Source organism: Lycium barbarum, chromosome 2, assembly GCF_019175385.1.
Source record: "Lycium barbarum isolate Lr01 chromosome 2, ASM1917538v2, whole genome shotgun sequence".
NCBI classification, from domain to species: domain Eukaryota; kingdom Viridiplantae; phylum Streptophyta; class Magnoliopsida; order Solanales; family Solanaceae; genus Lycium; species Lycium barbarum.
In genome coordinates this window covers 98,047,975-98,062,415 of record NC_083338.1, presented here as the reverse complement: position 1 = coordinate 98,062,415, position 14,441 = coordinate 98,047,975, and the positions used below count along the sequence as shown (strand labels likewise).

At 41.5% G+C, this 14,441-nt stretch overlaps 1 protein-coding gene across 1 annotated transcript; it reads left to right on the top strand.

The window, feature by feature from the left end:
* The first annotated feature begins 2,925 nt into the window (after positions 1-2,925).
* On the top strand, positions 2,926-4,383 carry LOC132626687 (RING-H2 finger protein ATL2). The gene has a single exon (XM_060341632.1). It carries the CDS (start codon positions 3,034-3,036, stop codon positions 4,012-4,014), a length of 981 nt encoding a protein of 326 aa, XP_060197615.1. The 5' UTR covers positions 2,926-3,033; the 3' UTR covers positions 4,015-4,383.
* The last annotated feature ends 10,058 nt before the right edge of the window (positions 4,384-14,441 follow it).

Here is a 14,441-nt window from a genome sequence, read left to right as displayed (position 1 = left end):
TAGATTAATTTTGGTAGTATTGTTGCCCTAATTAACATAGGGTGTAATTATCTCAATATTAAGGGAATTTAAAAGAAAAGGAAAAACATGCTTGGACAATAAAAAAAAGGGATAATTACACTCAGTATCAATTGGAGTACCAATGATACAAAATTTAGCCCATATTTGAGTTTCTTGCCCACAGTAGCCCATCTTCAGTTTAAACAAAAAGTACTTTTAAAAAAATGACACATTCCCCTCTTCCTATCCCTCTCTCTCCACTGCCTCCTCCTTTTTCGTTTTTTTTTTAATTTTAATTTTTTTTTTGGAGTTCGCCACTGCCTCTTTTTTTTTTTAATTTTTTTTTTGTTTTTTTTTTTTTATTTTTAATTTTTTTTTTAATCTCCCTCTGTCACGCCGGATCTTTAATTTTTTTTTTATTTCCCCTCTCCCTCTGTCACGCCGGATCTTTGATGTTTGAACAGTTGGTTCTGGTGGTGGTGTTGGAGTAGGACGGAGAATGGAACTCCAGCGATGACTGTATATGGGTGTATATGAGTATATAATATTGTATGTCAGTGTATATGGGTGTATACGCCGGAGAACGGAACTCCGGCGATGACTATATATAGGTGTATAAGAGTGTATATGGGTGTCTAGTATTTTATATGGGTGTATATGGATATATATGGGTTATAATATTGTTAGGATGTATTATATTGTATAATATTGTATATGGATATATGAGTTATAATATTGTATAATATTGTATATGGGTCTATAATATTGTATGTCAATGTATATGGGTGTATAATATTGTATACGGGTGTATATGGGTGTATATGGATATAAGGGTTATAATATTGTATATGGGTGTATAATATTTGTATACAGGTGTATATGAATGTATATGGGTATATGGATTATAACTTTTGTATAATATTGTATATGAGTGCATAATATTATATATGAGTATATGGATTATAATGTTGTATAATATTGTATATGAGTGTATATGGGTCTATGAATTATAATACTCTATTAAAAAAAAATTAAGAAATAATAATAAAAAAATAAAAAATAAAAAAGGAGGCAGTGGTGAACTCCAACAATTTCTTTTAAAAAAAAATTAAAAAAAAAATGAAAAAGAAGGTGGCAGTGGAGAGAGAGGGGAGAAGAGGGGAGTTTTGAATTAGAGCTTTGCAATTTAATTTTTAAGCTATTTTTTGATAATGTAAGTGACCCAATTATATATTTATAAGCCTATTAAGCAGCTCTTTTAAAGACCGATAGTAGGACTCCTACAAATGGGGAGGGTACTTTATAAGTTCTTCTTGTCATAAATGAAAAATACATTTATGGAAACACGAGTAGTAAAGTTCTTTGAATTATGTAACTAGATCTTTAACGCAACTTTAATACTACTACAAATTCAACGAATCTAGCAAACCTTTTCCATTTCACGCTGAACAAACTTTCCACAGTTCACGTAGGAAGGGCCTTTCCGTCATTTCGGTCATTCCGCGTCAACATTGGCGTCTTATAGACTTCCATCACATTACTCTGCAGCTCTCCTACTAAATCCATCACATAAGATGACAAAAATGGTCCCTTATGTTTGAGGGTAGGTCCAAAATAGTTCCTCTAAGTATGGACTCAATAATTTTGATCCTTTAAGTTTGTTAAGAATTAATAGATTTATTCACCATAAAAATATGTCTGTTATATTGGACGAAAAGTATAAAAATATAAAAGAAATTAGCGGGAGCTCACATTTACAACAACAACAACATATCCAGTGAAATCCAACAATGTGGGGTCTGGGGAGGGTAAAGTGTACGCAGACCATACCCCTATCTCGGAAGACAGGGAGGCTATTTCCGAAAGACCCTCGGCTCAAGAGGAATCACAACGAGAAAGGTTAGATAAGCACAAGCAGTTCAAAGCAGAATGCAAATGAAACTAAAGAAAGCGAATAAGTCAAAATAGAACAGTATGAAAAAAGGGAGCAGTAGCTATCACAGATAAATAAGATAATCTAAGTACAAGAAACCACATATAGTAGCAAGAAACAAAGGACAATAGACTATAGATCGAAACAACGACTACCTACTAGCCTTCTACCCTAATCTGAGTCCTCCAAAACCTCTTATCTAAGGTCATGTCCTCGGTAAGCTGAACCTGCGCCATGTCCTGTCTCAGCACCTCTCCCAATACTTTTTCGGCCTACCCCGACCTCTTCGGAAACCATCCATAGCTAACCTCTCACCCCTACGCACTGGGGCATCTGTGCCTCTCCTCCTCACATGCCCAAACCATCTCAGCCTCGCTTCCCTCATCTTGTCCTCCACTGATGCTACTCCAACCTTATCCCGGATATCTTCATTCCTAATCCTATCTCGATTGGTGTGCCCACACATCCATCGCAACATTCTCATTTTCGCAACTTTCATCTTTTGGACGTGAGAGCTCTTGACTGCCCAACACTCTGCCCCGTACAACAAGGTCGGGAGCTCACATTTAGAGGTACAAGTTTCATAGTTTTTGTTATTTTAAATTTATTTCTAGAGTCTGATACAATTTTTTGAAGTTAATTTTTGCTATTTTTTTTATACCTCTTTAGTATCTAGTGTAGTTTTTTGTGTTGCATATTTTAGGATTTGATGAGACTTTCTTAGTATGTATAGCTAAGTCTTTTTTTTTTCCTTTTTCTGCTATGTCGGTTAAATCTAACAGATGAAATTTGGTAAATATTTTATAGAGATTAAAAATGTTAACTTTTGATAAACTTAAAAGATCAAAACTGTAAAGTGCATACGTAAGGGATTATTTTGAACTCACCCTCAAACATAAGGGACCTTTTTAGTCATTCTCTCAAAACCATCCCACCTAAACAAACCTTTTTCACCGAAACCATCAAGAACTTTCCTTCTTTCTCTTCTTCCTACAACTTGCCCCCTCCCAATATGTATATTCACTCTACACCTTATCTCTTCCTTCAATTTTCCATATACCCATTTCACTTTATCCATCTTTACACATATACTCTCTAATATGGGTAATGATAACCCAAATTTGCCAGATGATCCATTGGTTGTTGACTCCTCATCCAAAGGAGGTGGCTATGCATTAAGTGGCAAAATAATGCTAAGTGCAATAGTCATCTTATTCGCTGTCGTTGTTTTCATGGTTGGTCTTCATTTATATGCACGTTGGTACCTTTTAAATCAACGGCGTCGTGATCTTGTTCGTCGACGTAGGGTTCACCATCGTCGTACACATATCGTGTTTTACGTCGATAATAATAACTCCGGTTTAACCCATGCAAACCGGGGTCTCGAACCGGCTGTTCTTAACTCCTTACCGGTTTTTAACTACTCCAACAAAACTCACACCGAACCGATTGACTGTGCTGTTTGTTTATCCGATCTCGAAGAAAACGAAAAGGGCAGGATTTTACCTAAGTGTAATCACTCTTTTCATTTGGAATGTATTGATATGTGGTTTCAATCTCATTCTACTTGCCCGCTTTGTCGGTCTCCGGTTGAGCCGGTTAACGAACCGGATGAAAACCGGGTTGATCAGGTGGTAGCTGTAACTGTCAATGAACCGGGTGAACTTGGTGAACCGGGTTCAAGTTCCGGTTTATGCAACTCTTGTCAGGAGAATAGTAGTGTTAATAATACGACGTCGTTGGGTGGAAGGAGAAAAGGAGTGGATGTAAGAATTGACGTGCCACGGAGGAATAACGAGTTATTGGAAGAGGAGTTGGAAATGGGACTCAGGCTGAGTTCACCAGCGAGTCAATCAAGATCACCCGCGAGTCGTTTATTGTCTTTGAGAAGGATACTCAGCATGAACAAGAAAACACCCACGGGAGCTAGTAGTAATTCATCCGGTGTCGGAACAAGTAATTGCTCAGCCGAGTTCGATTTAGAAATCGGGGAAATTGCCCCGGTGTCTAGCAATTACCGTTCACCTCGATCACATATCGGCAACGTTCATAATGCATCACATTCACAACTCAGTGAGTGACCAACTCGGGCACAAATATCTAGGTAAAGATAGCGGAATATGAATAAAAAAATGTCACGCTAGGAACGTTGGATTTTGGGAAGTGAAAGACAAGAAGACAAGTCAGAAAACTCGTACTGAATGTCCTAATACACGTGGCAATTTCATGTGGACCTGATGGTAACATGGCAGTGATGGAATGGAGGGATTGCTGTTTTTACGCAGTCATGGTAGACTTTAGGCCGTAGAACTGCGAATGTTTGACTTGTAAATATGAGGGTAGAGTTAGAAAAGTGCAACTTGTAAAGCATTACGTGCAAGAGTCACTTACAATGTGTTTATTTCTAAATTCGTTGAATTCCTTTTATCTAATTCTAAAATTATTTGAAAGCGTTGGTTCAAATTTGCCTAAGAGGCTCTAAATTTATGACTGATAGTTGGTAAATGGAATCGTTCAATCGTTAGAAAAATACAATTCACTTTGCAATATGATTAGATTTATCTAGTCTTATGTTAACTCTACGTTTCTATACGTTTCCACTATGCTACAACTTTTCAATTTTACTAATCCAATTTAAAAGAATCAAGAGATGATGTATCATTTTTGTTTATCCCGAATTTGAATAATCAATTAAATTTGTGGGCGAGATATAAGATATGTGGATGTGCCTTGAACCCATTTGAAAGAGAAAAGAAATATATGAATATACTATGAGGAAGCAACTAATAATCGGCGGTTTGCTAATACTCGTATGTTTACTAATATGTGTGTGTTACTTGATTGAAGAAATGTGATAGAGATGAAGACAGTGAATTCGGATTGCAACACAATAATAAGAGAGAGATTTGTATATATTTCTAGTACAAAGGAATGTTTTTGATGTTAAGGAGCCAACCCCTTAAAAGGGGGCAATGACCCTTATTTATAGTGTTACCTCATGGGCCCCTTACAATAAGAGAAATCCAAAAAAACAAAGAAAAGAATCTGACGTGGATTAGGTTGGGTTAGGTTAGCCGTACGGTCTGACACCCGTACGATTGACAATTGAATGTGTCAAGGACGTTATCGACGTGTGGCAATTGCGCAACGGATCTCCCGGACCAACGGCCACGAATAAACGGACTAACGGCCACGACCAAACGGACTAACGACAACAACCAACTCGGCCATGAAGAAAACCAGACCAAATGATGCCCTTCCTTGGCCTCGGTCCGAGCGTTCCTCCGGTTCAGAACAAAAGTCTTCACACACGTTCTTGTCCCATTCTTCCCTCGGTTCCGGGTCTCACCGGTTTAACGCATATTCGGTTTTTACCGTATACAATTTTATACCTATTTTAACCTTATTATTAAATATTAATCTCTCCGTATTAATTTATGTGATATTTTTTGGTCAGTCTAAAAACAATGATACTTTTCTGTATCTAGTAACAATTCTGCTTTAAATATGACCCTTTTTGCTCTTAATGAAATGATTTCTGATCACACAAATTTCAATTACAGTAGTTGTTTTTAGATCATAAATTTCAAGTCTTTCTTTATTTCTTAAACTTCGTGCCCAGTCAAACACCCTCGTATAAAATGGGGTCATTTGCACGATTACCCTTAAAAGGCACTGGTCTTTAATTTTTCCCCCTTAAATTGGTGGTCTTGAATTTTTGCCCTTCGCCTAATACCATGGGGTTTGGGGTTCGAACCCCGGTTCAGCAAAAAAAAAAATTCGCAATACAGAGTTTTGTAGTAAAGTTAGGCCTATTCGGGCCAAAGTTAGGCCTCAGGTAGAGTTTTGCATGCAAAACTCTGCCTTGCGAATCAAAACCTCTGCCTTGTGAAATTCCTTCATTTTTTTACTGAGCCAGAGTTCGAACTCAGAACCTTGGGGTATTAGGCGAAGGGAAAAAATTACAGACCATCAATTTGAGGGACAAAAATTAAAGACCAGTGCTTTTGAAGGGCAATTAGCACAAAAAAATGTATAAAATGAACCTGAGGGATTAATAATAATTAAAGGTTTATAATAAAATTAATACTTATCATGGGGTGTACCAAGTCAAACATGAACGACAAATAGACATGGACGGAGAGACTAGTAAGTTGAGGAAAAATACAAATTTGTAAACTATGGTGAAGGGATTGAAAAAATGAAGATGACATATGTTACGTATAACGTATTTGTATACGGTAAAAATCAGATATATGTTAAACCGGTAAGATCGGAGACCGAGGGAAGAAAGGGACAAGCACGTGCACGAAGACTTTCTTTCTGGATCGGAGGAGTGCTTGAACCGAAGAAAATGAAGGGCATCATTTGGTCCGGCTTCTCCATAGCCGAGTTGGTCGTGGCCGTTGGTCCGTTTGATCATGGCCGTTGGTCCGTTAGATCGTGGTCGTTGGTCCGTTTGATCCGTTACACAATTGTCACGCGTCAATACCGTTCTGCCACATTGTGCTGCCAATCGTACGGTTGTCAGACCGTACGACCAACCTTATCCATTTTAGGGTTATTCTTTATTCTTTAGGGCCTTATGTTGTATGAAGCCCATGAGGCAAAACTATAAATAGGGGTCATTACCCTACTTTTAGGGGCGGGCTTCTCAGATCTAGAACGTATTGTAATAGCAAAATATACAACATTCTCCTTCTTATTATCTGATTTTGGTCCGGATTTATTGTGTTCCTCTCAGATTTGTTCAATAAAGCAATATCATATATTATCTAATACACACATTATTACAAGCCATCAATCACTATTCAGATTACTTATAGCTCATCTTAAATCGTTTTCTCTCAATCAAAGAATAGATTAAAGTTCAACCACATATCCTATACCTCACTCATAAATTTAATTGATTATCCAAATTTGGGGTAAACAGTTTGGCGCCCACCGTGGGGCTAGGATAATAGTGGTCTTTGATCTTTACGCATCTCTTACCCGTCAGAATCGAAACAATCCGTTCTATGTGAAAACAGACCAAATGGCTAACAGTGGACAATCTGGTCACGTCAACAACAACGAAATCGTGGCCGAAAATGAAGATAGTGGACCACGAGGATTACCGAATCCTGCTGACCCGAACCCCGTTAATTCGAGGGAGGGCCTCAACCGGCAAAACACCGTGGACCAGGAGAATGCCGCCCAGCCGGCCACTGATCCTTTAAATACTCACAATTCAATTACTTTGTCTCGGACACAGGGCCGGAAAGAACCGGATACCCCGAATGATAATATTGACTTACGTTTAATTTTTGAAATGTTGCAGGAACAGAGAGAAGCGATTGCCGAACAAGGAATCGCAATAGCCCAGTTGCAAAACAGAAGAGATAAAACGACCCCGGAGAAGGCGAAGGGTGTTGCTGAACCCAGAAGAGATGAGGCACGGATGGTTGAAAGCAATGGGTCCGGAGCTGGTTCATCCACTGAGGTTCTGAGAATGCTCGAAACACTGGCGAAACAGGTAGACTCGACCGAAAAGAGGGTGGAAACATACAACTCTCGGGTGGATCAAATCTCGGGGGCTCCGCCTATTTTGAAAGGGCCGGATTCGAAGAGGTACATCCAAAGGCCTTTTCCTCCGAGTGCAGCTCCGAAATTGATCCCGAAGAGGTTCAAAATGCCAGATATTCAGAAATATGACGGCACAACGGACCCTCATGAACACGTGACCTCATACACCTGCGCTATAAAAGGCAATGATATGGAAGAAGATGAAATCGAATCCGTGTTGCTGAAAAATTTCGGGGAAACTCTGTCAAAAGGAGTATTGACTTGGTACGACCATCTGCCCGAGCATTCAATCACTTCTTTCTAAATGCTCGCCGATGCGTTCGTAAAAGCACATGCCGGAGCCAAAAAAGTGTAGGCCCGGAAGGCGGATATTTTTCGTATAGCCCAAAGAGACGATGAGTTACTGCGTAAATTTGTCAACCGATTCCAAAGGGAACGAATGGAGCTCCCCCCGGTTCCGGAGGAATAGGCTGCACAAGCTTTCACAAAAGGCTCAATGTTCGGAGCTCGACGGCTTCATTCAAATTAAAGGAAAGCTTGTTGGAGTACGAGGCTGTGACATGGGCAGATGTCCATAACCGATACGAGTCAAAGATTTGGGTGGAGGATGACCAACTCGAGCTTCCCCCGGGGCCAGTAAATATGAACAAAAGTTTTGAGAGACCAAGGAAAAATTACGAACCGGAGGCCAGATCATCGAGGGAAAGGTATCGACCGTATTCTCATTCGGAAAAACCAAGCTTCAGGTCGGAGAAATCCAGGGTTGGCCCGAGCCATTTCTCCGATCGGGGTGATAAACGGGTCGAGCGCCTGTCGAACAGTCGAGGTCTCTCATTCAGGAGCGATGCCGGAAGCTCTGCCGGCAACAAAGACTCACCGAGGATATCGAAGTACAACTTCAACATCAACACCTCAGACCTCGTCTCGGCTATTGGCCGTATCCGGATGTAAGATGGCCGAGACCTCTAAGGTCGGATCTGGGCCAACGGGACCTGAACATGATGTGTAAATATCATGGAACCCATGGACACAGAACTGAGGATTGTCGCCAGCTAAGAGAGGAGGTAGCCCGGTTGCTGAAGAATGGCCATCTCCGAGAACTGCTGAGTGAACGAGCCAAAGGTCACTACAAGGAAAGGGAGACTCATAAAAGGGCCAAGCCACAAAGGATGAACTAAAAGGAGATTAATTCGACTGAAGAACCTCGCTTTTCTTCCGCATCGCGGGAAGCCTCAGAACATCAGGCCATCCAGTCGCATCGCGTGAAGAAAGCGGACCAACCAACTCAGTCATCACCATCTCGCTTTCCTTCCGCATCGCGGAAGGAAAGCGAGAACCCTCGGTACATTGCGCGATCCTTCCGCGATGCGGAAGGAAAGCGGGGTTCTGCGGAAGTTGTCCTGATTCGACTAGGATTTGGATTCCTTATTTGTTATTTTTACCCTAGCCTATATATAGACATTTTAATAGCTGAGAATGGTGTGCTGGGATTATTCAAGGAGTTGTAAGCTACCGTTCTACTTTTTCTCTCTCTAGGTTATTTTAGTTTTCATCTTTTTCAACCCTAGTTTATTCATGGCTTCTTTTGTCTATGATCGAATCATGAGTAGCTAAACTTCTTACTTCTAGGGTTGTGGCGAAAGACTTGAAAGTTGATTTGATGATAATTATTATCTATTGATTTTCCATATTTTGGGTTGCTTATTTATTCTTGATATTAATTGTTTGATTATTTGGCCAATAGTTAGACACTATCTGTGGTGCGTGAATTGAACTTGAGAAAGGGAATTCACGTACGTAATAAGAATAAATAGAGTTTGTTCGATTTAATCGTTTTGCTACTGAGGATAGAGATATACCCTTTAGCCCTACTTAGTTGAATACGGAGAAATAAATGCGTTCTTGTTACCTCTGATGACCATAGAGATATAGGCGTTATAGTAACATCTACAGGCTTGTGAGTAGTTCGAGAGAATATCATAAAACATAATTAACCAGTCAACTAGTAACCCAGGAAATAAAATAGGTGGAATTGTCTGAAGATCAACTGGATTGTCGAAAGCCATAACCCTAGATCTTTCTCTCATCTGATAATTCTTACAATCTTTGTCAAGATAGTCCCAGTCACAGAAACACCCATCACAAATTGTTTACTTTTCAGTTTTAGTTTAGTACAACAAACATCTTAATTTTCACTTTCTTGAATAGTTTCATTCGAATTTGAATTAGCTTAACAGTAGAATCTAAGTCTCTGTGGGATCGATATCTGGACTTAACAGTCTATATTACTTGTACGACCACGTATACTTGCGTGTGCATTTGAGAGCAATAGTGAAGCAGAAGAGAAGACCCATGGCAGAGGCAAAACATGCATTCGTAAAAGACGAGGTAACGAAGCTTTTAAAAATAGGCTCTATCCGGGAGGTAAAATACCCGGATTGGCTAGCTAACGTAGTAGTGGTGCCGAAAAAAGGTAATAAATTTCGAATGTGCGTTGATTACAAGGATATAAACAAAGCATGCCCGAAGGATTTATTTCCGTTGCCTCACATCGATAGAATGATCGATGCGACGGCCGGGCATGAGATGTTATGTTTTCTCGATGCCTACTCCGGGTATAACCAAATCCGGATGCACTCGGATGATCAAGAGAAAACATCCTTTATTACCCGATATGGGACTTACTGTTATAATGTCATGCCTTTTGGATTAAAAAGTACCGGTGCAACTTACCAACGCCTAGTTAATGGGATGTTCGAAGAATAAATAGGGAAAACAATAGAAGTTTATATTGATGACATGGTGGTCAAGTCCCTGGAAACAGAGGACCATTTAAAGCATTTGCAGGAAACCTTCGATGTACTCCGCAAGTATAACATGAAGCTCAACCCGGAAAAATGTGCCTTCGGTGTCCGGTCTGGCAAATTCTTGGGTTTCATGGTATCAAACCGGGGGATTGAAATCAACCCGGACAAGATCAAGACCATCGAGGATATCGAGGTAGTGAACAACGTCAAAGGAGTGCATAGGCTCACCGGAAGGATAGCAACGCTGAGTCGCTTCACATCGAGGTCCTCAGACAAGAGTCATCGCTTCTTCTCCTTACTGAGGAAGAATAACGACTTCGTTTGGACACCGGAGTGTCAAAGAGCTTTACAAGAATTAAAGAGATACTTGTCCAGCCCACCGCTGTTGCACACACTAAAAGCGGACGAGCAGCTTTTTCTCTACCTTGCTGTCTCCGAGGTAGCGGTAAGTGGCGTTTTGGTCCGGGAGGAATCAGGTATGCAATTTCCTATATATTATGTAGGTAGAACTTTGGGGGATGCGGAGACCCGTTATCCCCACTTGGAAAAATTGGCATTGGCATTGGTGAGTGCTTCTAGAAAGCTCAAGCCCTACTTTCAATGCCATCCAATATATGTAGTGGAAACTTACCCCCTAAAAAACGTCATGCACAAACCGGAATTTTCGGGTAGACTAACTAAATGGGCCGTAGAAATTAGCGGATATGATATCGAATACAAGCCTCGGACGGCCATCAAGTCCCAGATCTTGGCCGACTTTGTTGCATACTTCACCCCGGCTATGGTCCCCGAGGTTGAGAAAGAACTTCTACTAACCTCGGGGAAAGCCTCGGGTATTTGGTCGCTACACAAGGACGGAGCCTTGAACCTCAAAGGTTCTGGGCTAGGAATCGTCCTTAGAACCCCGGCCGGGGATGCCGTTCCACAATCCATTAGAACTGTTAAATTGTCTAACAATGAAGCCGAGTATGAGGCTATGATTGCAGGTTTGGAATTAGCCCGGAGTATGGGGGCCGAAATAATCGAGGCAAAGTGCGATTCTCTTTTGGTCGTTAACCATGTGAATGGCATCTTCGAGGTCAAGGACAAACGGATGCAGAGGTATCTGGAAAAATTCCAAGTGATACTACACCGATTTAAAGAATGGACCATACAGCATGTACCGAGGGAGCAGAACAGTGAAGCCGATGCATTGGCCAATTTGGGAGCTTCGATCGAAGGGGAAGAAATCAACCCCGGGACTACGGTGCACTTGATGAATACGGCGATAGAAAACAGACATGCCGAAATAAACACAATGGGTTTAATTTGGGATTGGCGCAACAAGTACATCGATTACTTGCGTGATGGAAAGCTCCCGAATGACCCAAAAGAATCACGGTCGTTAAGGACGAAAGCTGCGCATTTCTGCTTGGTAGACGGTCAATTGTATCGACGGTCTTTCTTCAGACCCCTGGCCAAATGTTTGGGTCCCGGAGAAACGGAGTATATGATGAGAGAGGTGCACGAAGGAACCTGCGGCAACCACTCCGGTGTTGAAGCTCTGGTTCAAAAGATTATCAGGGCCGGTTATTACTGGAATCGGATGGAGGAAGATTCAAAGAATTTTGTCCGGAGACGGTTGTCAAAGACATGCTCCGATGATTCATCCGCCCGGGGAGTTGCTGCATTTAGTGGTGTCACCTTGGCCTTTCATGAAGTGGGGAATGGACATTGTTGGTCCATTGCCATGGGCACCAGGTAAAGCCCGATTTATTTTGTTTATGACTGACTATTTCTCCAAATGGGTTGAAGCACAGGCCTTCAAAAAAATTAGAGAAAAGGAGGTCATTGACTTCATATGGAACCACATTATCTGTCGTTTCGGCATCCCTGCCGAGATAACTTGTGATAATAGTCCTTAGTTCGTGGGTGGCAAAGTCAACGATTTCCTCGAAGGGTTGAAGATCAAGAAAATTGTATCAACTCCATATCACTCGTGTGCGAACGGACAGACGGAATCCACGAACAAAACAATAATCCAAAACCTGAGGAAAAGACTTGAAGCATCAAAGCATCACTGGAGGGAAGTATTACCGGAGGTATTGTGGGCTTACAGAACCACATCGAAATCAAGCACGGGAGAAACTCCTTTCTCGTTGGTTTACGGGGCTGAAACCCTCATTCCCGTAGAAGTTGGTGAATCGAGTCTCCGGTTCAGCTATACCACTGAGGAGTCAAACGAGGAGGCCATGGCCGTAAAACGCGACCTCACGGATGAACTTCGCGAAAACGCGTTGGTCCGTATTGCAGCCCAGAAACAGAGAATGGAAAGGTACTACAATCGGAGAGCCAATTTTCGGCATTTCCAAGTTGGGGACTTGGTGCTTCGAAAAGTCACCTTGAACACCAAGAATCCCACTGAAGGAAAACTGGGTCCAAACTGGGAAGGACCGTACAAGATAACCGAGGTAACGGGCAAAGGATCGTACTAGTTGGAATCCATGGACGGGCAACGGTTGCGCAATAACTGTAATGTGGCTCATTTGAAAAGATACTACTGCTAAGGTATGGATTCCTCGTGTTTTTCTATTAACCTTTATTTTTTGCAGGAAGTCAAGTACCGGATAAAGTTAGAATCTAGGTCTGAAAACACGTGTTGCACTGTTTTTCTTATTACGGTTTTGTCCCAAAAATGGGTTTTCAGACAAGGTTTTTAATGAGGCAACAAGTACAACGTGTTACTCAACGAAGACAAGGATAAACACACGGAAAACCGGGGTCACACCCTACGAATGGGGACTTGATAGCGCTTACCCGATCTTGCAGCTCGGATAAACGCTAGGGGGCTATTATACCCAATTTGGAGTTTACCCCGGAAAACGGAGGAGCTCAACAAAATAAAACCGGACCTTTTATATTAGGTTTCGATGTAAGGACAAAACGATCAGAATGAATCGTGTCCACTCAGTATTTGCTACGGCAAAACCAAGAATCGGACTTTCTGCATTAGGTTTTGATGTAAGGACCAAACGATCAGAATGAATCGTGTCCATTTAGTATTTGCTACGGCAAAAGCAGAAGGAAACAAGATTCTCATGTACATAAATACTTGCAATACAAAAATTATCGAAAGGTCGGATAACGATATCTCGGATGTCTTCTTGTTAAAACACCCTACCCCGATGATTATCGCCGTATTTCGGCATTGCTTCATTCATATACCCTATTCCGGGCACTACGGTCGAAATTCGACAAAGGCAACAAGGTCATAGTGAACTGAGCCAAAATCGTTAATGCCTCAAACGGGGACTGTTACATCAAAATTTAGCTAAGGCTGAAATTCAGATGTCCGAAAAATACCGGCCCTAAAAAATAGCCGAAAAATACCGGCCCTAAAAATGCCTATCGTGATTCGGAGACGTTTGAATTCACAAAGCATTAGATAAGTCCCAAGGGCAAAAAACTCCATCAAATTCCCGGATAAAATGTACCGGATGAAGAGAAAAGCCGATATTCAGGCATAGTCCGAGATAATGACTCCTTAAATCGGACCGACAATTCGGGAAAAAGTCATAACAAACATTCAAACAGAATAAAGAAAATCAAGAAAAATGCATGTTCCATTCATACAAAGGTTTTTTACATCGAAAACCTTACAAAGGCAAAAAATAAAAATAAAATAAAGTACAGGCCCTGGTCTATCCGGTATGGCTGGATCCGGAGTGTTCGGACACTGTCCGCTCGGAGTCGTCGAATTCAGCCCCGAGGGCTCCCTTAGCCTCTTCCTCGACCCTTTTAGCTTCAAGTGTCAGGGCCGGAAGATCCGCAAAGCTATGCTCGGCTTGCTTAAGGGTGATCCTCCCAGACTTCCACTTTTCATACTCAGCGGCAATAGTAGTATAAGCCTCGGCGGCCTCCATGTTCTTTAGAGCTTCTTCCAAATCGGCCTCGGCCTGGACTAGCTTTGCCACCAGAACATCCCGATCTTCTTCGAGGACCTTTTGCATTTGAGTGGCCGAATCGAGCTCGGCCTTGAGAGTGTCATTAGCATCAACCGTCTCCTCGAGCTCAGTTTTTAGATCATCACATATCGGGGCCCTCTTCTCCGCCTTCTCCTCAAACACCCTCATACATTCTTTGTACCGGGCACTCTT